The 23,708-nt window shown below is 41.9% G+C and overlaps 1 protein-coding gene across 3 annotated transcripts in view; it reads right to left on the minus strand.

Moving 5' to 3' along the window:
• Nucleotides 1–5,750: 5,750 nt before the first annotated feature.
• MICAL2 (microtubule associated monooxygenase, calponin and LIM domain containing 2) overlaps nt 5,751–23,708 on the minus strand; it is a 1,393,870-nt gene continuing 1,375,912 nt past the window's right edge. For all 3 annotated transcript variants that reach the window (XM_069623638.1, XM_069623637.1, XM_069623636.1), the window contains 3 exons: nt 21,585–21,684; nt 10,076–10,149; nt 5,751–8,461 (listed from right to left, as the gene is read on the minus strand). In XM_069623638.1, coding sequence (XP_069479739.1) covers nt 8,223–8,461; nt 10,076–10,149; nt 21,585–21,684 — 413 coding nt within the window. In that variant the 3' untranslated portion in view covers nt 5,751–8,222. The remainder of the gene's footprint in view (nt 8,462–10,075; nt 10,150–21,584; nt 21,685–23,708) is intronic.

Genomic DNA, 23,708 nt, shown 5'->3' on the forward strand with positions numbered 1-23,708 from the left:
AAATTTCAGAAACATTTTAAGCATTGTTACATGGGTTCTGTATGAAGCTGAGTCATTCCGAAATGTATAATCTAAGCACGCCACTGCTAAATCATGTTCTATACTCGTATAGAGTGCAGAGACATCCAGAGTAACCAATAGATAGTGAGGCTGCCATGTGGTTTGTTCAAGTAATTGCAGCACATGGGTTGTGTCTCTTATGTATGAGGGCATCCTAGTTACATAGTGTTTAAGTGCATTATCAAAATATTTTCATAAACCTTCGGTAGCCCAGCCTATCCCACTCATGATAGACCTCACATCTGGTAAATGATCAAGACACTTGTGAATCTTAGGCAAAAAAATAAATTGTGGGCATAGTGGGTTCCGTGATGTTCAAGAACTGTTTTCCATCATCCGTAAGATACCCCAATGAATGCCATTCATTGATCATGGTTATCATATTCTTAACACTTTCCTTAGTGGTCTTTGCCTTTAAGCGTTGGAAACAATTGGGGTCCCTAAATGTTGGTAGGCCATCTGAAGGTAGTCTTTGGTGTTAAGTACAACTACATTGCCTCCTTTGTCAGCTTCTTTTATGATGATCGATTGATCTTTTGCTAGTTCATTCAAGGATGCTCTTTCCCCTTGTTTCAGATTAGAAAATATTTTGTGAGACTGTGGCTGTTGTCTATCCATGTGTCTCTGAATATCAGCTGTTACGACTTGATAAAAAGTTTCAATAACATTATCCGTTCCTAGGTTAGGGGTGAATCTAGATTTGGGTTTGAGTTTATGGAGTTTCAACATTGTTACAATAGCGTATATGTATCCTCTATATGTCGCATAGAATGCATACTCACTGGATTCTCAGGTGGTGTGGGCTTGTAAGTTTGAACTTGTGTTGCAAAATATTTCTTGAGCTTTAACTTCCGTACAAATTTAAACAGATCTATCTGAAATTGAACAAAATCTGTGCTCGAGGTAGGTGCAAAGGAAAGTCCTTTGTTAAGGACTGAAATCTAAGTGGGCGTGAGTGTTTTGTTTGATAGGTTCACAACTAAGTTCAGAGCATTTATCTCCCCTGTTTGCATGCTATGGATCTTGTTAATATTCCTCTTGGTCCGTTTCCTTCTTCTGTATCGCCTTCTTCCTCTCCTGCCCCTGATGTGAGAGTTGTTGTTGTGGTATTTGATAATTGATCGGTCCGGAATCTGACTTGCTTGAAATATTTTTGGGCACCCTTTTTGTACCGTCTTATTTGTCCTAAAAAACCTGCTCCATTCACTGGAGAACTAGTTCCTGACGTGGAAGCTTCTTCTTCCGAGTCAAGGTCTGAACTGACTGGAGATGAGATGGGAGTGTTACCACGTGAGCTAGTTGAAACATGGTCATATTTAGTCTGGAACGTGCAGACTCTGTCGAGTCTATAATCTTTGTCCTCTCTAAAAAAACTATTCCTGAGTTTGATTTCATCTTGATACTCATTCAATAATTCATACATTTTTTTGAAGAAGTTCTTTTTTGTGGCCTCTGGGTTGGACATTTTTACAATGACTTCCTTTAATATGGTAATCTGCTCTGAAACCCTTTTCTGTTCCCGTTCAGCATGCATAATTAACAATTGTAACATGTTTTTAGAACTAAGATGTAAGTTAGCTTCCCCTTGGTCTGCCAAATCTTTCTCTTCATCATTATCGAAATTGGGAAAGATGAGTATTCTCAATCCTCTAGGAATTTTGGAATTGTCTAAATAATTGGTAAGAGAGGCTATTTCCCAACATTTGTTGATCTCTTTCTTGGAAAGCCTCTCTAATCTGATAATGTTTTGCCTTAATGATTCTGAAATGCCTGGAGTATTTTTAAATGCATTATCTGTACTTCCCCCTTGGAGCAAAAAGGGCTGCCCTATCCTCTTCCCGATTCAAAAGGTAGTTAGCCATATTGTATTAGTATGATCGTGTCACAGACACACACTATAGGCTCTAAAGATATCCCAAAGCAGTATGAATGTAGGCAAAGGCCCAATGTGTGCGCTTTACACGTCTGTGTTAGCAATTGGGGAGTAGAGCTGCGTTGCTGTGGTCAATCGGCTGTGTATGCCTTCTAGTACACAGTAAAGATAAACACTTAAGGAGATGATGACCCGCAAGTCGTGCTACCTCCTGAATCTAATCAGTAATATTCAATGTTTAACTAGTCTTGGTTAAACAAATCATAAGTCCATATATAGGTGAGGTTTATTAACACTATCAGCCGACACGTGTTTCGACATAAACGTCAGTTTCAAGGCTAATATTGAAAACATTAACAGATGATGTTAAAATTTGCACATTGATGTTGTGAGTAATGATATTGCAGTTTGTCCAAGAGTGTATCATAAAATATTTCACAGCATTATTGTTTGCATCATACAAATAAGATGAAATTCACATACCAAATTCGTAGAAATCAATGTGATTTGTCACAGGATATTGGCAAGAGGGAACATAAGGACAGTACCTTAATAAAACTAATTGTGAATGATATTGTATAATCATGCAAAGCTCATGTGCGGACAGCACCTCAAAGTGACACCAGTACAAATCACCCTAGTGTTGAATGCATAATTGATATTTGTGTTACCAATTTTGGAATAGTGATTAAACCAGTGCTGGAATTATGATTACTGTGGTTAATGAGATGTGTGAATCAATAATCGAGGATTGAGTTAATGAGGAAAATGTTACAATAATTGCTTCCCACCTAGTTCCTTCTGTGTCTATATTAGTAATGTCCTGTCATTTATTGCATTCAGATAACCATCCATAAAGTATTCTTGCTCATTGAATATTTTCAGCACAATGATTTCCCTGTAATGAATAGTGCAAAGTGTAAATCACTATTTACATTTGTTTTATGTGTAGGTTTGTGTGCCATTCTCAATGTTTGAAAGTTTGGAACAAAAATGCTCACCCCTTAAGAGATCAATTTGGTCTTGGCTCTTTGGATAATAAATTGAACGTCCATACGGTAGGTTTCCCCCAGGGGGCAGAGATGGAACCAAGCATGAAGGCTGGTGTATGCTGGAGGGAGCACATATCAAACTGACAACTTGGTTTTCCTGTCAAACGAAGCCACTTTTTGTGAAGGTTGAACAGAATGAAAGGTACTATCCTGAAGAATGTAACAATATTATATTGCCTGAATCTGAAGCGGCACGAAAGTCATGGTTTGAGTGAAACATAGTAAATGTTACTTTACTGAACAATGACTTTGTGGAAACTTGTGGTTGTGTGACCTGTGATGGGTGGAACATGTGGTCTGATAACTGCGCCTAGACCAGAAACCACTAAATATTGTAAAAGCAACAAAGCACTGCAAGTCCTTGGTGAAGCTAACCAAAGGATGGGTTAAAGTGACCAAGCATTGTCTTGTGAACCTTTGAACAGAGGGAGTAATTCAACTGTTCAGTATAAATATTGAGGAAGGGAACCCTGAGAACCAAAGAACTGCAGAGTGTTCATCTTGGGGAAGGAAGTCCCAAGATCACAGTGTTATATGAATGTGACTGCATCTGAACTTGGGGAAGGGAAGCCCAAGACCTTGTTTTGATGTGAAATGTGATGCCCGGAAACCTACAAAAGATAACTTCAGAAAGTGAGCAAACCTCCTTGAAACCAAGTTACATTGGAACTGTATTGAACGTAACACTTATTTTTGGTTGAGAACATTGGCCCACTAGATTTAGGTTGTAGTTGTGGGGACAAGCATAGGTTTTGACAGAGACAGATTTTTGATTTGGACTTGTGTACAGACCTTGGATTTCTTTAGGCAGGGAAAATCCCACCATAGCATTGGGTTAGTCAGGCATTATGCCATCCTTATTATTAATAAAGCTTTGTTTAGAAATAAATCTCGGTTGTCTTTGTCATCTCTCTTGATACCATGCCTGTCTTACATTCGCCACTAAAACTCCAGAAAATGTATTGCTACTACCACTATTTGCTAATAGTCTTATCGACTTCTGGAGGAATCATTATCGGTTGGGATAATGACCCTTGCCCAATTATGGCCCTCAGATTCGTCTTGTGCCATAACTTGGTGGCAGGACATTATCCTGTGCCAAGGACCTCTTCTCCTAGGTCTATAAGTCTATATCAAGGTTTTATACATTTTGACTGTCATCCTTGTAGATATTGGACTACTTTTAGAAGTTGTAGTTTTATAGGATCTAGAAACAGTTGTTAGCAGTCTAGATTATGAGTGACCTTGCATGATACGTGACCTTATAAATGGCTTTTAAAATGTTATCTGCAAAGTTAAGCCACCATACCATAGTCAGCAACCAAGTGCCGACTCATTTCCAGTACCACCCAAATGTACTAGAAACCACAGTGAAAATGCTCATCACAACAAGCATGTGCATTGCCTTTAACTGATCAGTATTCTGGATGATGGCTTCCCAAGACAATACACACATTCCCTACTATCATTATCATACACCTTGCCACTCATTCCATTTGTCTTCATTTCCTTCTCCCTTACTTATCCACTCACCTTTTTGCTCTCTTTCTTTCCCCCTCATACAACGGTCTTGTTATCCCTGAGTGGGAACACTGTACGCCATTACCCAGGAAAGCCCTGGTGCCATAAGGCCACTAGGCAGTGATTTGGCAAAGTATAAAGGTGTAGTAAGAATCTGAAAGAATTGGAAAAACTAAAGCACGAATCACAGCACCTTTATAGGTTTTATTTTTTCTCGGGGAGAGTACTCTCAAGTGATCAGATTTAGTGGTACGTCTGTGTGAGGCGACAATGCAGTGAATGATAAAGGCATTACGCTTGATTGTAAAATGACTGTTCCTAAAGAAACAAAGAATGGTGTGCCAGCAGGTTGTGAAGTTATTTTTTCTTCTTTGAGTCATGAAGACTCATCAAGTTTAAAACAAACACGGACACCCATTGTGCACCAAATCCCTCTGAATCATTGTCAAGAAATACAAGGATGACGCATACAGAGCAGATATGTGTGTCCTAGCTTAAGTCGCACTGCTCCTCTGCCATCTGGAATTTAAAAAATCTAGACCACAGGAGATACTACTTATTATCCAGTGTCCTAGGGACCGTTTATAGACAGGATGTTGCAAAAACCATTTCCTGTTGCCTCAATGGTTTGAGTCCTAAAATCACTTGAAATCAACATATAGACAGTCCTGTGTGTAACCGGGGCAAAGCCTCAAAATTGATTAGGAATGCATGTATAGTAGCATATAACGTCACTAAATGGAGGTAGGATTGTGAACATGTTGTACAATAAAATGTTCTTAAGCTTATGCAAGGCCCCCTTATTTAGTTTACATAAAACAAAACTCAAATTTAAATATAAACTCTCAAAATACTATCTGGAACTCCATTGAGTTGTGTTTCTGGATTACATTGCAACCTGCCAATCTTTCCAGTGATTTGTCATGTTTTCACTTGTCACTGGACTATTTTATGAATCCTGTCAAGTGAAATTCTCAATTTAATTAAAATGATGAGAGAATATATTGAAACACCCAACCTTTTGGCAATCAAATGTGTTTGTTTACATCCATCAGCAAATTATAGAATAATTGTTCTAGTGCCCAAAAGAGAACCATGAAACGGTTGTGATTATCTCTGGGCATGAAGAAAATACACTAAACAGCATAAAAACGGATTGGTTGCTGTTGCCTTTTGCCAGGATTCAACTCTAGAGCACTGACCAGATGTTTTTATTGATCCGTCACAAAAGCAAGATTCAAATGTGAGATTTGTTTTCCTTTTTTAATTTTGCGAAAGTGGACACAGTACTTGACAGACTAGAGTACATCAAAAGACAGCTCTGATGTCTCTTTACAGACAGCAAATAGACCTTACAGGTAGGATTTCATACTTAACGGATACAATGTCAAAGTCACGGCTCAAATGTAAAGTGACAGTTGCAATGTGCTGATCTCCTATACTTCCCATGAACGTACCAGCCTAAACATAAATGTATCATTCAAGTTTCACGCCAGTTCACCAATAATGACATGCTGCTGCAAGAGTTAACGGACACATTTACACCTAGAAAATACTGAAATAAAGACACATTTCTTCCAACTAAGCGAACAAAACATCAAACATGGGCTGGGCGTCTTCCCTTCTCAGAGACATATTTCCTGTTACCTGATTTGCCAGCTGTTTAAAAAATGTCAGCAGTGGAGTGTAGAATCTGTGCTCAAAGGAGTGGCTAAAACTCTGCTCATAGGAGTGGCACAGTCAATGTCCGATATGCTGAACTTAATTTATAGGGTGTCAGGAGTGCTTATTTCACCACAACAAGCAGATTGGCGTTGTAGAAATATAGGGGTTTGATTACTCCTATGTTTACAGTTATGAAGACACCGAATAGTCCGGTATTCATTCAGCCTGAGACGTTAAGTTTTATTTTCAAAACACTTTCCATAAAAGTGCCCATGCAGTTGTGCCCCTCTAACTCTTTCGGTCCCTTTTTTGCAGTTGAACAAATAACGAATTGAAATAATATAGAAAGTTGCCATCATGGAACACACGAGCTTTCACTTATTGAGTACCTCCAACTACAATTGCCTTTACTCGACCAAGTCCAACGTCCAAACCTGGATTGAAAGTCCATTAGAAGCCAACTTTGGTACACGCTTGGAGAAAACTATATATTTAAAATACAGATCTCTAGGACAATATCAAAGTCCAGAAGCGAAGGCTACTGCTTTCTATCAAACTCCCTTCATTAGTATGTACTTGTGCGTCTTCCACACCCCCCAACCCAATCCCTTCCTCCCAAAACGTAATACCCTGTCCAAAGCCACGTGCTAATATTTAAGTAACTGTTCACTTTAGGTGTAATGTGTAGTACATGTATGTAAGGCAGTTTGTTGTTGTCCCTTATGTCTTCACACACTACCCCCTCCAACAACTGGCTCATCACTCTGAGCACACATTTATTGCGGCCGCAGAAATGGAACTGCCTCCCCCATCTGTGTACAGGGCTTCTGCAAAGCAGCCGTAGTCTCCTAAAATGAATACAAAAGAAGCAAATACATAAAACGAGCATGTGTGTCTCGCGCACAGCCTAAACGCGCCTTGTTAGCACTGCAGGGCATGCCCTGTAGAGTAAAGGATAAAGAACAGTCACAGTTACCGGCCATAGGCAGGACAGGTGCACGTGCTCAACTTCCCCAAAAGTGACACAGTGATTTTACAGTCAAAACGTGAGGTAAAAAGAAACCTGCAAAAACCATGTATAAAAACCTCCACATCTATTCATCATAGAACAAAAAACGCATCGTTAATAAAAACTTTCACAGACGTATATATTAAGTTCAGATTCTGTATGTGTGTGCGCTTTGGAATGCCCGCACGTGTGTGTATGTTTATCCTATTCAACATAGCGACTTGTGTGTTGGTGCATACATGATTTGCAAAGGCATCTTTACTAAATAAAATTTAAAAAAAAACACAAAAACAACACAATTTCCCTGAATAAAATCCATAAAAACAGTTCATAAAAAGCAGCTTAAATCCTTTTTAAAGTCTGTACATTCACCTGTCTGAAAGATAGCAGCGTTTGCATGTGGTATGCATTATTTCAAAACGGTTACGTAAATCTTTCCTTTTTCTTTAAATGTCTAGCTTAACCCCTCTGTGGAGCCGTTTCATTCTAGTCAGGGGTCGTTCTTTCAAATTGACCTAGAGCTTCGTGTCGAGCTTCGTGTCGACATTTCTGTAGCTTTTAGATCGTATAAGATTAATTCTGCAAAGAAATATGTTGTTGGAACCCATTCCAGTTGTGAGATTATGCAGAGCGATAGGCCATGGCTAGTTAGACTCTACAACATTTTGAGGCCTAATTGCATTCGTTGTATGCAACGTTTGTGCATCATTATAAATATAAGCATATGTTTACATTGCACTTTCATCCACAATTTAATTTACACTCCAGCGTGCATGAGCGCCGCTTATTTACACTGCCTTGCATAATGCTGCATTTAGAGATATTTCTCATGAGAACGGAGATTCTATTGCAGTAAAATATACTCAGTGCCATCAGCTTCACGAGAAAACACTGCCCAGAAGGTTTCTGTTCTTCACTAAACAAAACAGCAGTGTCCCTGCAGCGAGGTGGAGCCACCACTTTGGAGAATTCCCTCATGCATATGCTTCCTTAAGAAAACATGGGAAATCAGTCTGTTGTCCACACACAATTATAAGGGACCTCAATGCAGATTCCAGCAGGTGGTTGGAAGCTTGGCATCTTCATAGCCTTGCTTTCGGTCCACGTTGAACTGATAGCCTTGGGAGGACATGATGTTTTCCAAACTGCTGTCTTCTGCTTTCTCTAGTAGCCTCTGCTGCTCAAGGAAGGACACGAGCTTGTCCCGTTGTTCAATGACTCGCATCTTCTCGCACAGCAACACTTGCTCTTCCTTCTTGTCCTTTTCATCTTTTTGGCTATCTAAAAGAATGAGGAAAACAATTAGACTTATGAAACCACTGTGTATCTTAGGCCACAGGATGTCCTTGCCACGCACCAATCTTGGTAGAAGTCATAGCGGTTACGGCATTAACACCACCACAAAAACGCTTGCGCCAATGCATTTTAACTACTGGGGTTATCACTTAAGTTCTCATGTCATAAATTACATGTTAGTTTAGGCCATAGATACTCATTAGGTGGATGTTTTGAACGCCATCTGCCCTCATCTTTCAGCATGGATATGCTGGATCGGGATCATGGGAGATGACATTCAATAACATCTAGTAGGGCCAAAAAATGAGTAACCATGGTTTAGATAATGTTTGCCATTTCAATAAAGCATCAAATATATATACAAATCTGTTCATTCCCTCCTGCCCCCCCCCCCCCACCATTATTTGAGGCAGTCAGGCCACGGTGAGACAACGTACTCTCTGTGCAATTAACAAGCACTCCCAGACACGTTTCTGCTGTGGTGGTCTCCAACATGGAATTGTAGCTGGAGTTCCTATTCAAAACAAGTAAGGAAGCAGTGTCTGGACCACTGTATGCCACCTTGCAACATCATAGGACTGGTTCTCTCTTGTAACAGGATAGCCGAGCAAATACTTCTGTGTGACCAGTAGTTTAGAATCACATGCTCAAGCAGATGAATCCATGATCTGCAGCAGGAAAACAAATCTTTCCCACACCATTCATCCAGCTTCGCATTCGTACACACAGGCCTAAACTCGAATAACGTGCGAGATCTAATTTAAGCACATCAATAAACAGGACATTCCCACTTGGCTATTGAGCCCATGTAGACAAATGCATGCAATGTCCTGATGAGTGCCCAAGTCCTGCAAAAGAGTACACTAAAGATATGTCACGGTAAGTTCATGTGCAGTGTCATTTTAAGCATGGATCCCTTACTACTCAAGACCTCGCTTTCCTTCACTCCACATCAACAGCCTTTCACTCACCCCCTCTCAATACCTACGCTACAACCACAATTTTTGTCTTTGCCATGTTTTCTTTGAATTTGTGGTAGGCAACACAGCAGGATATGGGAATTTCAAAACTAAATGCTCACTTACCATCTCATTTCTGGCACGTCCTTTTTAAAAGATCTCCCTAGGCTTCAGAGGCAAAGCCGGGATTGCCTAAGAAGTGTGCCTTGAAGCTAATGTAGTTGGGCCCACCACAGAGACATTGACCTCTGTAAATACCCCCAGAGTGCTGCTTAGTGGGCATTAAAAGATGCCCGCTCAGGCCCTACCCTGTCTACACCTCTGCTAGTCTTTGCCTTTATCTAAAACATTCTCAGCGTGAGAATTAGCCTTGTTTTGAGATTTTCCATAAAACGGCATCCACTTTGTTTGGCGTATACCCCTATGTGTGTAACTTCCTGTATTGCACCGGATTCTAATATTTCCCCTGTCACCTGAATGGAAACAAATTCGCTTGCTTTGGTCAAATAGATAATTTTGCAGCACACAATCTTCAATAATTACCATTTAGTGGCGTGTGCATTTTAGTACACATTCCAAATATGAAGACAGTGCGTAAACAAGCAAGCTCTTTCGATCTAATCCTTTGAGAAATTCTTACCATCAATAGACATTTTCTCTCTTAGTTTTTGCTCCAATCTACTTTGATGATCCTCTAATTCTAGTCCTTGTGCTCTGAAAAACATAGAACAAACATGAATTGGTCTACGTGCAAGGGTTTTATTACATCAAAGGTACTGGCCAGCAGAACTACTAAATAGCAGCAATCAGATACCCTCTGAAAAAGTAAAGCAAGCTCTCTTTAAGGCATGACTAAGTGAAATCCCAAAGGTTAAAGATCATCATATACATTTGTTGGGTTGATTGCTAATACTTAAATTTGTTTAAACTATTTAAATCAAGCATACTGCAATAATATGTTTAAAATATAAGCAAATGGTGTCCTCGTACATCAAAACAAAAGCATATTCTAATCTCCCTATGCAAATTTCACGCTGTATTTTCCTGATACATCCCACAGGCCCATTGTGCATCAAACTGCTATTAATATTGAAGACCTAATTTTCCGAGACCTCTATGCACTTCTCCCTGACTACAGCAATGGTGATCAATCTCCAAACTCATGCAGTCATGAGCCTGTCGATCACAGTCACAGTAAAGGAACAGCCATTAACCATTATTTTTTTCTCTTCATCCTAAACGAACATTAATAGACACATACTGACTAAGAGACTGGGCTGTGTGGCCTCATAGTGCATGGACCTGTCACTAGCGCAGACTCTTACTACCAAAGCTGACAATTGGGCCCCCTCAAATCCTCTACTTTGTGGCGTGGTCCCTCCGAGCCATGGTTTAATGTGATCCGAGGTCACGGTCTCAAATGCAGACAGGCAGAGCGAACGTGGAGGAGAACATACCTAAAGCATGCCCTGGTGATTCCTTATTAAAAAACTCTCACTTGATTCTTCTGTTCTTTCTAACTTTCACCCTATTTCTTTACTACCTTTTTCATGAAACTGCTGGAATCACCTATTTCCCCTCTGTTGTGTTCCTTTCTTGAAAGGATCTGATTTTTTTGATCCATTTCAATCAGGCTTCTGCCCTGGTCGGGACACGGAAATTGTTCTAGTCTCTGTGGTGGATGACCTCACTAGGTTGTCTGATCAGCGTGGGGTGAGCGCACTGATACTTTTAGATCTGTGCATTTGATACCTTTGACCACTCTATCCTGCTCAGTCGGCTGGTGGAGGAAGCAGTGTTTGGCCTGGTGATGGCCAGGTTTGAATCTTTTCTGACTGGTCGGGTTCAGTCTCTCTCTCTTTCTACATTTCATTCAGCTCCAATCTCTGTTGTGGTGTTCCCCAGGGCTCTCTATTCAGCCTCTGGTCAAGCTCATACATGCCCATGGCATCCGGTGCTAGTCGTATACTGTTGATACACAAATCATTGTTCATATCTATCTACATAAGCCTGATGATGCGTCTCAGCTTCGGAACTGCCTGGCGGCAGTGGGACGGCGGGTGAGTGACAACTGGTCTAGGCTGAATGGCTTAGGCTGAATGGGGACAAGACATAGGTCTTGGTGTTGGGTCCACCTTTGCTGCTTCTCTGTGGACCTCTGATTTCTGTCCTGTCTCCCTTGATCCCCTCCCATGTCCTGTCCCAGCAGTGAAGGATATTGGCATTAAATTATCAGCCTTATTCTCATTGGATGACCAGGTTGCGCTGTCTTCCATTCTGGACATTTCAGATTAAAGATTCTGCACAAAGTCTTACTTTTTATTCCCGCTCAGTTTCATGCCCCTGCGGTGGCTTCTCTTGTCCTGAGGTGTGCAGACTACTGTAACTATCCTTTTTACCAAGCCGTAGCACTTGTTTAAATAGTTCAAGTCCTACAAAACAGCAGCGCGAACTGTGATTCGTGCTCTGTTTGCGCCCCACATTTCTCCTGTTTTCCACCAACTTCATTGGCTGACTTATTGGGAAATGGGTTCCTTTTAAATCCCTGTGCTTTATACCCAGGGCCTTTTATGGATTGGGAGCGGAGTAACTTCAGCAGACATTCAGGCCGTATGTTCTTTGTCGTTCTCTTCAATCCCAGGAGAAGGCAGTCATCCTGGTTGCTAGGATTCGACTTTTTTGTGTTGGCAGCCATACCTTCTGTACAACAGCCACCAAACTGTGGAATTCACTGCCTCTGTGTTTAGGGATCACAGAGAACCAGATGTCATTTTGGTGAGCCCTAAAAACCTTCCTTGTTTAGACAGGGTTTTTGCTGGTTTCTGTCCCGCTGGACTCAGCGCCAAGATGCACATTAGTGAACATTAGCTTAATAAATATTTCTAACATAACATAAAAGGGAACACAATTTTCCATACTTCTGTGACTACCTTCACTCAAAATAGCTCTATTATATTACAGCACATCATATGTTTTAGGGTGAGCATCTTGAGCAGTTTGCTTTTCAATTTTAAACCAATTAAACAGCATAGTACGGTCTTAAAGTGTTGCACCTTAGGCTTGGTTGTAATAAGCACTTGGCAGAAAGAAAGTCTACAATTATTTAAGCAATGAGCACAGACTGGCAGGGACATTACTGTGTAAGCTAATGCCCTGGGGCCGAGTTACATGGATGCAAAGAGATTTTTTAAAGTTGAAAAACAGAGTGGTTGCCTTTTCTCAACTTAAATAAAATTACAAAAATGATTACAGCCACGGACAAGTGAGAAGGGACTACATGTAGTGCCTTCTACATTGCCATGACAGCCATTGCTGCAGCAGGGGAAGCACTGGTGTTCCTGGTGCCGGCAAGGGAAGGTTGGGCTGCAGGTAAGTGGAATGCGTAGGCGGTCGGGGAGAAATCATGGGAGGTGGAAATTGAGCACCGTGGAGCAATAACCAGCAGCCCGGCATGTAGCATGCAGTTTCCTGCCTCTGAGAAGGCCCCTAATGCTGCATTTACATTGAAGGTAAAGCTGTTGCGAACTACCTGTCTTTGTCTGCAAGGTCATGTGACCAGCTTGGATGCCGATATGGTTTCTATAGTGGTTATAGTCTTTTTGAACATTTGTCCGGGTTCTAGTGTTCATCAGCTTTTAATAGAGCCGAGTGAAGCTCATACTTCTTATTCTCAGCATTGAGTATAGAATTCAATTAGTGAAACATAGGTGACACACTCTGAAGGATCTCATTAAGGAGATGATCATGTACCTGAAGGCATTTAAGAAAAAAAATTGTAAGAATTTGATATTGCATTTTTAGCACAGAAAATCAGTCACTCCTTGCATAAGATCCCAACCCTTGTTTCTGCAATATTTCAGTAATTGAATTATAGTATATTGCTGGTCAGAATGGATTAGACCACAGTGGAGTATGATAGTTCCAGATTTCTTTTTTTTTGTGAGCAAATTTCAAGCTAAGATTGATTTAGTTTGTCAAGCATCATATATCGGCACGTTCTATGGAATTGGGACTTCCTGTGCTGTTTCAGATACAAAGACCTATCCTTCTGCGCCAAAAGGATTTGAATCATTGGTATTTTGCATGGTCTGGGAGTAATTGTATCAGGCTATCACCCACAGCTGCAAAAACACGAATGTAGATTGGGAAGCGTGTATCCCCCTATTTTGTGATCAAGCCCATGATACTTGACAGTGCACTGAGATTGTCTATGATCCCATTGTGAATTCAAGTCTGGAAAAAAAAGATTGGGCACATATATAGTCAATGCTCAAAAAAGATATATGAAGCTGGTCATCTTGATGGCATAGGATAGGCTAATAATTGACATTAGCACCCTGGTGGGGGGAGCCAGCCAATCAGGTGGCTAGATACACAGGCGTGTACCGCCAGTGCTAGCCTGCGTTCCATCCCACCTGACGGCCGGCTCCCACGCTGCCATCTACCCCCCCCCCACCCTCCATCCCGGTCCTTTTTTTTGTGTCCCCTTCCCTCACCTTATTTCTGTGGTACTCACTGCCGCTCCTTCCTCTCCGCTGCTGCAGGCCACCATGGAAAGGAAGCAGGGCTCCTTCCAGAGCCCCATTTCCCTTTCGATGATGGCCATCTTGGAAAAGTATTTTCCTTCCTTCAACGGGATGCCACACGTGCCCCAATGAAGGAAAGGAAGAAAAATACTTTTTTTTTTAGCACCCGAGGTTACTGCTTTGGTAGCCTGGGGTGCTAATGGCTTTTAGTCCCTGTTCCAAGTGCTGGGGCAGGCGTAACGGGCCGGAGCCCTCGTTAATGGCCTTCGCTTGGGCCATTTACTTAACGGCACATTAGTACATTTTGACATTTCCAGTACTTTACTAGTACTGAGTGGGAACTTTTTATAATTGGCCCAGAAAATCCATTCCATGTCATTATAAAAGGAGAATGTTTCAACATTCCATGCAGTCACTATCAAAACGGTCCACAAGGCTTTCTGGGGCCAGGGACTGCTCTACCTCCAACTTTCTCTTCCAAAACATCTTCCTTCTCGAGCTCTCTGCTCATCCACCTCCAACTCTCTGAGGGTCAGACATTTCTCCAAGCAGAGAGTTGTGGGCAGACCTAGCTCCTCGGCTAGGGCCTCCCTCTAAAACAGACTCCCTACCTCTCTCAAACTTGAGCAGAACCACCTCTGGTTCCCGAAGAAACTCAAGACCTTCCTTTTCGCGTCCGCTTTTTCTCTTCCTCTCCCCTGCCAATGCACCTGACTGTTCCATGCACTGGTCACCTGGTCACCCTCTGAACTTGGGCTCAGGCTCCTGCATGTCCAGTTGCCCTAGCACTGCCTCTGGGCTCCCCAGCACCTATGGGTCTGTATCTGCAACCCTACAGTCACCTTCTCTCTGCACTTATGAGCCACCTGTTGGCTGCACTTCCTCCTTCCCCCTGGCACTTCTCCCCTTCCATGCACTTGCGCGATCTGACACTGGGCCTAGTAAGATTGTTATTTTGTTTCCCCTTCCTTGTCTTGTCACACCTAGAAACACTTGTGTACATGCGTGTCGTAAATGCCAAAAGTCATATCATATCAATAGTTTTGCTAAGATGTAATTTACATCCCAAGATGACTCCAAACCTTTAGTATAGAAGAACTAGCACAGAGATGTAAATTGTGGGGCTTCTTGTGCAGACTACAACTTTCTGCTTATGAGCGTGCTTTCATTTTCATAGTTCTGACACTTCTGGGCTTTGCTGGGAAACTAATCAGTTTGCTATGAACCAGTGATTTCATGCACAACGCAAGTTTTCATGGGTGTCCAAAGGGCATCCATGCCTTGTATCTTGTGCAATCTGCACAACAGACGACACTGTGAAGGTTAATGCATACGCAAACTCTCAGTTTGAAATATAGTGAGCATATCCAGGAGATGCATCTCCTTCCAATGCTAACCTTACATAGAAGGACCAATAGAAATCTCCATAGCACCCTGTCAAAAGCCTTCTCCACATCAGTGAATATGCTGGACATAGGCATGTTATCTGCCTCGGTCCCTTTCAGCATCATAGTTGGAGTATTTTATACTCAATTGTCTCTTGTTCACGAAACAAACACATGATGGCATGGAAATACGACTTTTGCATTGACCTGTATGCTAAAATGTGGAATATATTTTGCTATAACATTTAATTAGCAAGGTAAGTCTATAGGAATTGGCATCAATTGGGAGCTTGTCTTTCTTAAGACCGTTTTCTACAAGTTTCAGGAGTGTTGTAAATTCCCATAATGTAAATAAACAGGTAGAGAATAGTGGGATTTTACTGATTAATACATTTCTTGCAAATATCTGTATGTATTGCATGGGGCCCTGTCTTCTCTTGGCAGTGCCCACATTCTTTTGATAACCTCTGTTAGTATAGAAGTCCCCTACAGCATCTGTGTTGCTTCACAGGGTAGCTGCTTTAGGAATACAGAATAGAAACAGAGAGACTTGGGCCTCTTTTGTTTTGAGAGTATCGCCGCAATATAATTGGGTGTAATATGCTGTGAACATTTCCCAAATATCCTTGGGATCAGCTACGATTGTATCCACTTTTATCTGTAATCTTGTTTTAGTTTGATGTCCCCCAAGTTGTAAATGTACATTTTTATGCATCATAACCCCAATTGTCGTTTTTCACTAATATTAGAATCTTTATTGCCCTTATTCTCGTTTTGCATGAAGATGTACGTGCTCCCTGCAGATCCAAAGACATATGTATTTGCGATGTGGCTTCCTTGAATAAAATCAGTCCTTCATGTTCTAGTCCTGCATTTTTAATCTGCATCAATATGCACCTATGTTTGAGTTTTTGCCCATATGCTTGCAAAAACTTTGGCTGTAAGCGTTCAATACAGAAATGATTTAAGTATATTGGACATCACTCGATCTGCTGAGCCTCCTTTCACCTTAAAGAACTATAGAATCTCCTCTTTTAGTTGATTTGTGAAGTCCTCATCCAGGGGAGTGACTAATCTGAAGCCATGCTCCTACTACCTACGGCTTGATTGGAGGAATTTATTTTCCACTCACAAGCAGCATGATCGGAAGTAGCAATTGGATTGATATAGCTCTAACCATGCCTAGTTTGCTGTATTGGGACAAATATTTGGTTGATCAGAAGAATGAGGATTATGGACCTTTGAGAATTGAGTGTATTCTTAACTTCTCCGATTGTCTTGCCATCAGTTGTCAATCATGTGGAAAGAATTTATTATAAGATGATTTTTGAGGTATTTGTATAGTGCTTTCTTCAGAAGTGTGGTCTTGCAGTATCTCCATCACTATATTGAAGGCATTTCCTAAGGTTAATGATACTGGGCAGTCAGCTATTACCAGCAGGAAAGTATCTCAAAATGGGGCATCATTTAAGTCAGAAACATAAGCAGAGAACAAAGTGTAAATAGATTTCCCATTTCTGACCTGCGCCACTGCCCTGTAGATCATGAATCAGATATTTTCTTTGATGCAGACAACCAGGAAAAAAAAGTCAAACTCCCGGACCTCTAGAATCCAATGCGTGCACAGAAGCCTAAATCCTCTGCACTCTACTACTTGGAAAAAAAAATATGATATAGAATTACCCTTTATCGCAATTATGTATTGATGATCCTTTACACTTTATTATGAATATATTCATTTTGTAACACTTTTGTTAATCTCTTTTTCAAAAATATTTCTCACAAATACATTATTTTTCTACCAAATAATTATGTTTTTGCCATTTTTTAGGGTTCAACCTTAGGGTGACAGTGTTTCATAATTGACCTTTAACTGCAAAGCTGATTTTTTATCTGATCAGCTTTGATTTTTTATCAAAATCAACCCAATTCACATTTTGGTATAACAAATATGCCCGACACTTATTCTGACATTGTGAGTGCACCCATTGTTATCATGTGTCACTTCTGTTTGAATCCGGAGATATCCACCTTCATTATTTTATCTTCATGTAATGGTCATAACAAGCCATCCTCAAATTATGCCAAATGACACCATTAAAAAATATAGGCCTCCAAAGATGGCCAGAATATCTCATCAAAAGGAGTTGAATATAGAAAATTGCAAAATAACTCAAAGTAGGGCCGGCCAGCCTCTATCATTAGATACTATTGAGGTCACACTGCAAAAATTCAAAGAACCTCCAAAATAATGTACCATCTCTCACATATTTGTGCTTCCAGACTCGGTCAGGGACAGAATGGAGATGGAATGGAGTACGAGGAAAGCAATAAATCTTTCCAAAGACAGGTGTCTCTTAATTCCAACTAGTACTGGAACAAAGTCAGTCATGCATGCTTTAAAGTGAATCACCATATGAACCTGAATTCAAGTTAATTTATTTGCAGAGCCCGAACAACAGACTTCACAGAAGCACTGGCCTGGTGGAGGCTGGACTGATTTCCTTGTAAGCACATCACACTACTGCTCCTCATTTCACCCACTTGTTCCTTTTTTGGTCTCCTATTTGCATCTCACAAAACCACACTAATTCCTGTTTTTATTCCCCATCAATGTACTACATTTTAACCTGCAATTGTTGTTGCTTCTGTTCAAATGCTAGAGTTTTCTTTTCATTAGGGATTGGAAGTCATTCTCCAACGGGTGTTTATTGATCGTCCAGCGCAGAACATGGGAAAGTACACCCTCCTACAAGGATATGATCTTGCACCGTGATTACAAGCACTTTGCAATCACTATGCAAAGAAACAGCTATCATGTATCGTCTACTCGCTAGCCCAAGCTATATTGTATTGTACTTGTCATTTATATAGCTCCTTTTACCATTATTATAGTCTTAATGCACTTCTGGTGGGAATGTCCTCAGGGACCGAAGTCCAGAATGTTTGAGGTCACGGAGTAAAGTTACAATGCGTGTGCGCATTTGGCCAATTAAGGCTTAGCCGTCTGGCCAGGCTCCGGTAAAGGGCAACCCATGAGATCAGACTTGCTGATGGGTGCTGAGGAGACGGGTCTGGAGATAGTGTGAGTGCTAGTGACTCGCTATGTGTTCAGTGTGCCCAAATTTGACACAGGTCTGCGGTGCATGCTGATGTCAAAGGTTTTGAGGTATACTCTGGTTTAAGTAGATGGAGATTATGTGACTAGCATGACTGAATTTTGTCATAGTCCTTGCTGTATTCTGATGTGTGTGGGTAGCCATACCTGTGGCTAGTGTCCACCAGAGTGGTACGTTACATGTAATTTTGTAGTTTTGGTGGTGCTTTCATTCATTGATTTGTATGGCTACTTTGCACAATTAGGCTAAATGAGAGGTGTAGCTCGCTAATAGAAATGGGCTAAATGCAAGATTTATCTTACTAGAACTGTCAGTGATATGCAAGGTTGATTTGAAAATCTAAGTGTGAAGCGTGGCTAATCTACACAATTATCTTTAAGTGAGACATGTGGCTGGTCTTTGCAATTGCTAAATGCAGAGTATTTGCCACCTTATATCAAAGGAAAAGGTGCATTGATCATGGTAACACATATATATTGGTGGTTCTGCTGAATGTGAAGTCGGTGTGGCTACCACACTCTATGTGCCCACACAGGCACTGCAATAATTATTGTTGCCTTCTCTTGGAGTGTGCACCCTGTGCAGGATAGGATTGGGGGAAAGCATAAGCAAATATCCCTGACCAGTCCACCCAGAGGGCATTGCCTAGAGACTCTCTGGGCATCTAGATGTGAAGGTTGGGCATGTTATGTTGTACTTTGTTGCAAATATTTCAATGCTTAGAACTACCTGCCTGCGGAATCCTGCTCAAGTAAATCTATTCTCAGCTCCCACTCATGTTCTTGGGGAACTGTCCTGCACAGTGTGTTCTTGTCATGTAGTATCACTGGTCTGTGTCCTGCTTGAAGGAACACTCCCTGACAGATGCACCAATGCAATATACTTTGAGCAATCTGCGACATGTTTTGAGCGCGTGTTCCACCTTGTTATGTCAAACATGACTGTAGTGTAGTCTGGTTTGAGCAACACACTTTTCAGATGTATACACCCTTTGAATGTTTGGAGCACATATTTACTGCTAGTAGTTCCAGTAAATGATATGGGGCCTGCCTCGAATGGTAGCTAGTTGCTTGGAAAGAGACGGACAGTGATCTTCCCAAGCCATTAGAGGAATGTCTGTTGCAATAGTCACTTCCACTGGTAGGTTCACAAATAGGCAGCCTTTTAGCATTTTCGTTCACATCCACCATTGCAGACTCTGGACAACACATCCCTGGCGCTTGTGACCATTGCTTTGACGAGCTTTCTTGTAAGCGCTCATGAGGTGTGAGGAACATACATTGATGCCTGTGAGCTTCTTGATTGTTCACACTTTGATCACTTGATTTGGTCAATAAAATGAATCTGTGCAAGCAGTGCTTGCACCATCTCTTCTGATGAGTAGGAGATCATTAGAGACAGTCCAAATCTACAGAAAACTATGAAAATCTGCAGAAACATTTTTCATATGTATTCATAGTGAGAAATTCCATAGGGAAACAGAGGTGAGATCTGCTGGAGCTGTCCAGATTTTGAAATCTGTAGGCGTTTTTTTAAAATCTGCAGGGAATTTTGAAAGTCTGCAGAGAAGAAATCTTCATTTTCTGAAGAAAAATATGCCCTGGAGATTTGGTCATAGTTTGAGTATTCTATTGAAACCGCTTGGCACTGTCCCCTGTTATGAGCCAGTCATCCTTGTAGGGTAACACTTGAAATCCCTGTCTGCATAGATGCACCAATGCAATCACCAAGACGCTTGTGAATTCCCGTGGTGCCAATGCTATCCCAAAAGGAAGCACTTTGAGCCGATGGCCATCCGCCTTGAAGCTGCAGGTATGGCGATGCAACTAGAACATGGAAACATGAACTTATGCATCTGTATGTCCAATGTGGCCAGGTAATCACTCCTTTGGAACAATGGGAGGACCTTCTGGAGTGTTTTCATGTGGATTTTTGTTAAGGCTTCACAAATCTGTTTGCATGCCTTAAGCCTAGAATGGGCCTCGTGGTTTGCTCGTTTTTTGGGATAAGGAAGTGAGTAGATGCATGAAAGTCCTATTGTGATGCAGAACTGCTTCCAATGCAGATTTCAAACTTCTCTGAGCAATGATGCAAGTCCCTCTGGAAGATTTTGGCTTGTAGATGGTTTATTGGTGAGCTTGTTGATGAGCCTATAGATCCATCCCGCACTTTATCCAGTACCCACTTGTCAGAGGCGATTCCATACCGAATGATGTTTTCCTTCTCCCTCTACCTGAATGATAGGGGAGGGCATCGGGTATCTGGAACGGGAGGTTGTTTTTGAGGAGCCCTTTGTGAGGGTGTCCCCCTTCTGCATTCTAAGCCTTGTTGTTGTCCCCTAAATTGGGTTTCTGGTACTGAGTGTGTTGGTAGACTTGTGAGGATAGAACCTGCGTGCCCCGGTTGGAAGTATTGAAAGGTTGGTGGCTTTACTCGCCCCGTGGTATGCATGGGCTGGAGAATCCACGTCTGCCATAGGGTCTGCTAGTTAATTGGCCTAGGGGCTTTATGGTGTCACTCTTTTCTTGCGTTATCTATCACCTCATCCACCTCTTTGCCAAAAAGACTGTCTCCCTCTAGGGACTTATTAATGAGTGTAGCGTGAACTGAGCGTTCCCCTAAACAGCAGGAGCATGTGTTTTGGGGGTTTGCATTTTGCGTGGGAGGGGGCTTGGTGATGGGGTTTGTGGGGAGCGATGCACACCAGTAGGGAACATAGTTCCACTACTTCTTTTCATACGCTTCGACCATTGGGCACACATAGAAATTGCTCACCTGTCACACCATCCACAAACCGTTACAAAAGAGACTTGCCACATGTGCTTATGTTTGTGCGCTCCTGCAGTTCAAATAAAATTACTGGTTTTACCGTCTTGAAAACTGATGGAACAATTTACAGTTTTGTGTGGCTGCACAGCCCCAGACACCTTTAGCGACATAAAGGTTACATTTAACGGTTAACACCAATGTCAACAGTATATGCAGGAAGTGACGCAGCATATTTTCACCTCAGTGCCATGATTAACACGTACATAAACAGCGGCTTCACCCCACCCCTCCCCCCACCATGATCCCCAGACATTTGCTGTGAGTCGGCAGTGCACATGTTTTTGTCTCACATGATCAGTAGCTCGGACTCGTAACGAATCAATGTGTTCTTTTCCATGACGAGTTTAAACCATTCCTGCAAGAGCTGCCCGTCGTCTTGTGCGCCTGAATCTGTTAAAGAAATAAAGGGTAATACGCGAATCAGTGTTTTTGGTCATGAATATATGTACCTTTGTAGACTCAGAATGGTAGAGTTTGCGACATGAGGTGCACATTAGGCAGAGCCTTGAATAATGTCTTTTTTTGCTGAATGCGTGCAGCACACTCCATGCCAAACACAGCACCTGTTTCCGATTTGTTGCAACTACATCAGCTGTTCGCTTTAGTAAAAGGAAACACGCACACTGCACTGTGAGCATGGAACAAAACCAGGTGAAATGACAGGCTTTAACCCCTTAAGTGCCAAGGACGAGTATGCTTGTCCTTTTTGCATAGACCTCAATAATAGCCAGGCAATTTAGGCCATTTCTATATCGATGATTTCGAAAGTCTATGCTATTAGTGCATTGTCTCTGCTGAGCTCTGGGGTGCTCACAGTCAGAAACCCATTAAGGCCCGTAGCCTCACCCAGGATTTCTCCACTACATCAGCAGTATTGGCTTCTGTACGTGGCACACATACAAACTCACTACAATCACACGATTCACTACCAGGGCTTTACAGATGTTTTGGACTATGACTCCCAAAATCCCTCGCTATTGACTATGCTGGCTAGGGCCAGTGGTGGTGTTAGGTGGGTTTGGGGGGGTGGGCCTCTCCTCTCAAATCCCAGACCTCCCCTTGGGCCCCACTACCTCAGCTGGGCTATTTTCTCTGCACTGTCTGCAGTGCTGTGGCGCACACACACAGGGCCGCAATCAATGCTGCCACACAACAATGAAGAGCGGTTAAGTTCCCCCTGCAGCCAAGAGCAGCCCCTCCAATCAGAATATAGCGCACAAAACCGCTAAAGATGGGTCATTAGTGACTTAATGGGTTAGTGCCTACATTCTGATGGGAGGGGAGGTGCAGTAGGGTGTGGTAGATGGTGTGCACAAAAGATTCCCAGCAGGAGTGCTTCTGACTTCACACATTGCCCTTTTATAGGCAGCCCCCTTACTTTTGTCTGTGGCCCCCGGACCCCTGTTCCCCTCCTAAATTTCATTCCTGGCGACGCCACTGGCTAGGGCTGCTGGTACTTATAATCCAACACGACTGGGGCACTTATGCATGGAGACCCCTGGCCCATATCCCGTTCTCTCTCGACTTGGAACACGATTGGCTGGGATAGCATCTTTTACACTCCGAGTAAATAAAAGACATTACAAATATCTAACAAATGAAATAAATGGGTGTCACTTGCCAAAAAACATGTTTACAAGATAAAGCACAATAGAAAAGGGACCGCCAACCTACGAGGAAAAAGACCACTTGCTCGACCAATACAAGAACGCCTTAAAAGCTGAACCCCCCTTTACTAAGAAATAAGCAGCAAAGACTGGCAATGGGAGTTTTTCTGTCTGTTCAAATGTGGATGATGGAATAAGTTCTTATTAGTTTTGAGAAACTAAAGGTGACATAATAAAAAGGGGAACGCACATAGATCTACGTATTTTGGTGCATTTCACAAAACAATTACAGTATTGAAAGGTGATGGATTGGTCTGGCAGAAATTACCCCAAAAAATGGTGGATGGCAAAATGAACGGTACTTTGGTTTTTGGGCATGCCTATCAAGGGACAACATTCTTGCACCGGCCTTTGTGCTGGAACTTGGCTCTAGAGGCCGAGGGTTCATTCGATCAAATTGTAACTCGCCTTCACATATTTCTTTTCCGTCTAGCCTTCTATATGTGGGTTTGTGGCTGTTATTGATTATTATGGGGGTTGTTGTGTAAATTCAGTCACTTTATATTGCCTGACAAGGGGGGGGAGGGGTAGTGGGGAGAAGGAAGTGCGGGGGTGAGGGGGACTGCACCTTGTAAGCCTTGGAACAGTTAAGTGCATAGAAAGTGGCCGGTGGGTAAGTGCAATGCCCAAGCAGAAGATTAATGGGATACAAACAGTAAGTACTTCAAATTTACAGCAATCGCGTCACGTGATCCGGACTTCAGAGCAAGACATCTCTAATTAGTGCAATACCATACTAGGATCAGG

The sequence above is a fragment of the Ambystoma mexicanum genome, chromosome 11 (assembly GCF_040938575.1).
Source record: "Ambystoma mexicanum isolate Mex_15411 chromosome 11, UKY_AmexF1_1, whole genome shotgun sequence".
Lineage (NCBI taxonomy): Eukaryota > Metazoa > Chordata > Amphibia > Caudata > Ambystomatidae > Ambystoma > Ambystoma mexicanum.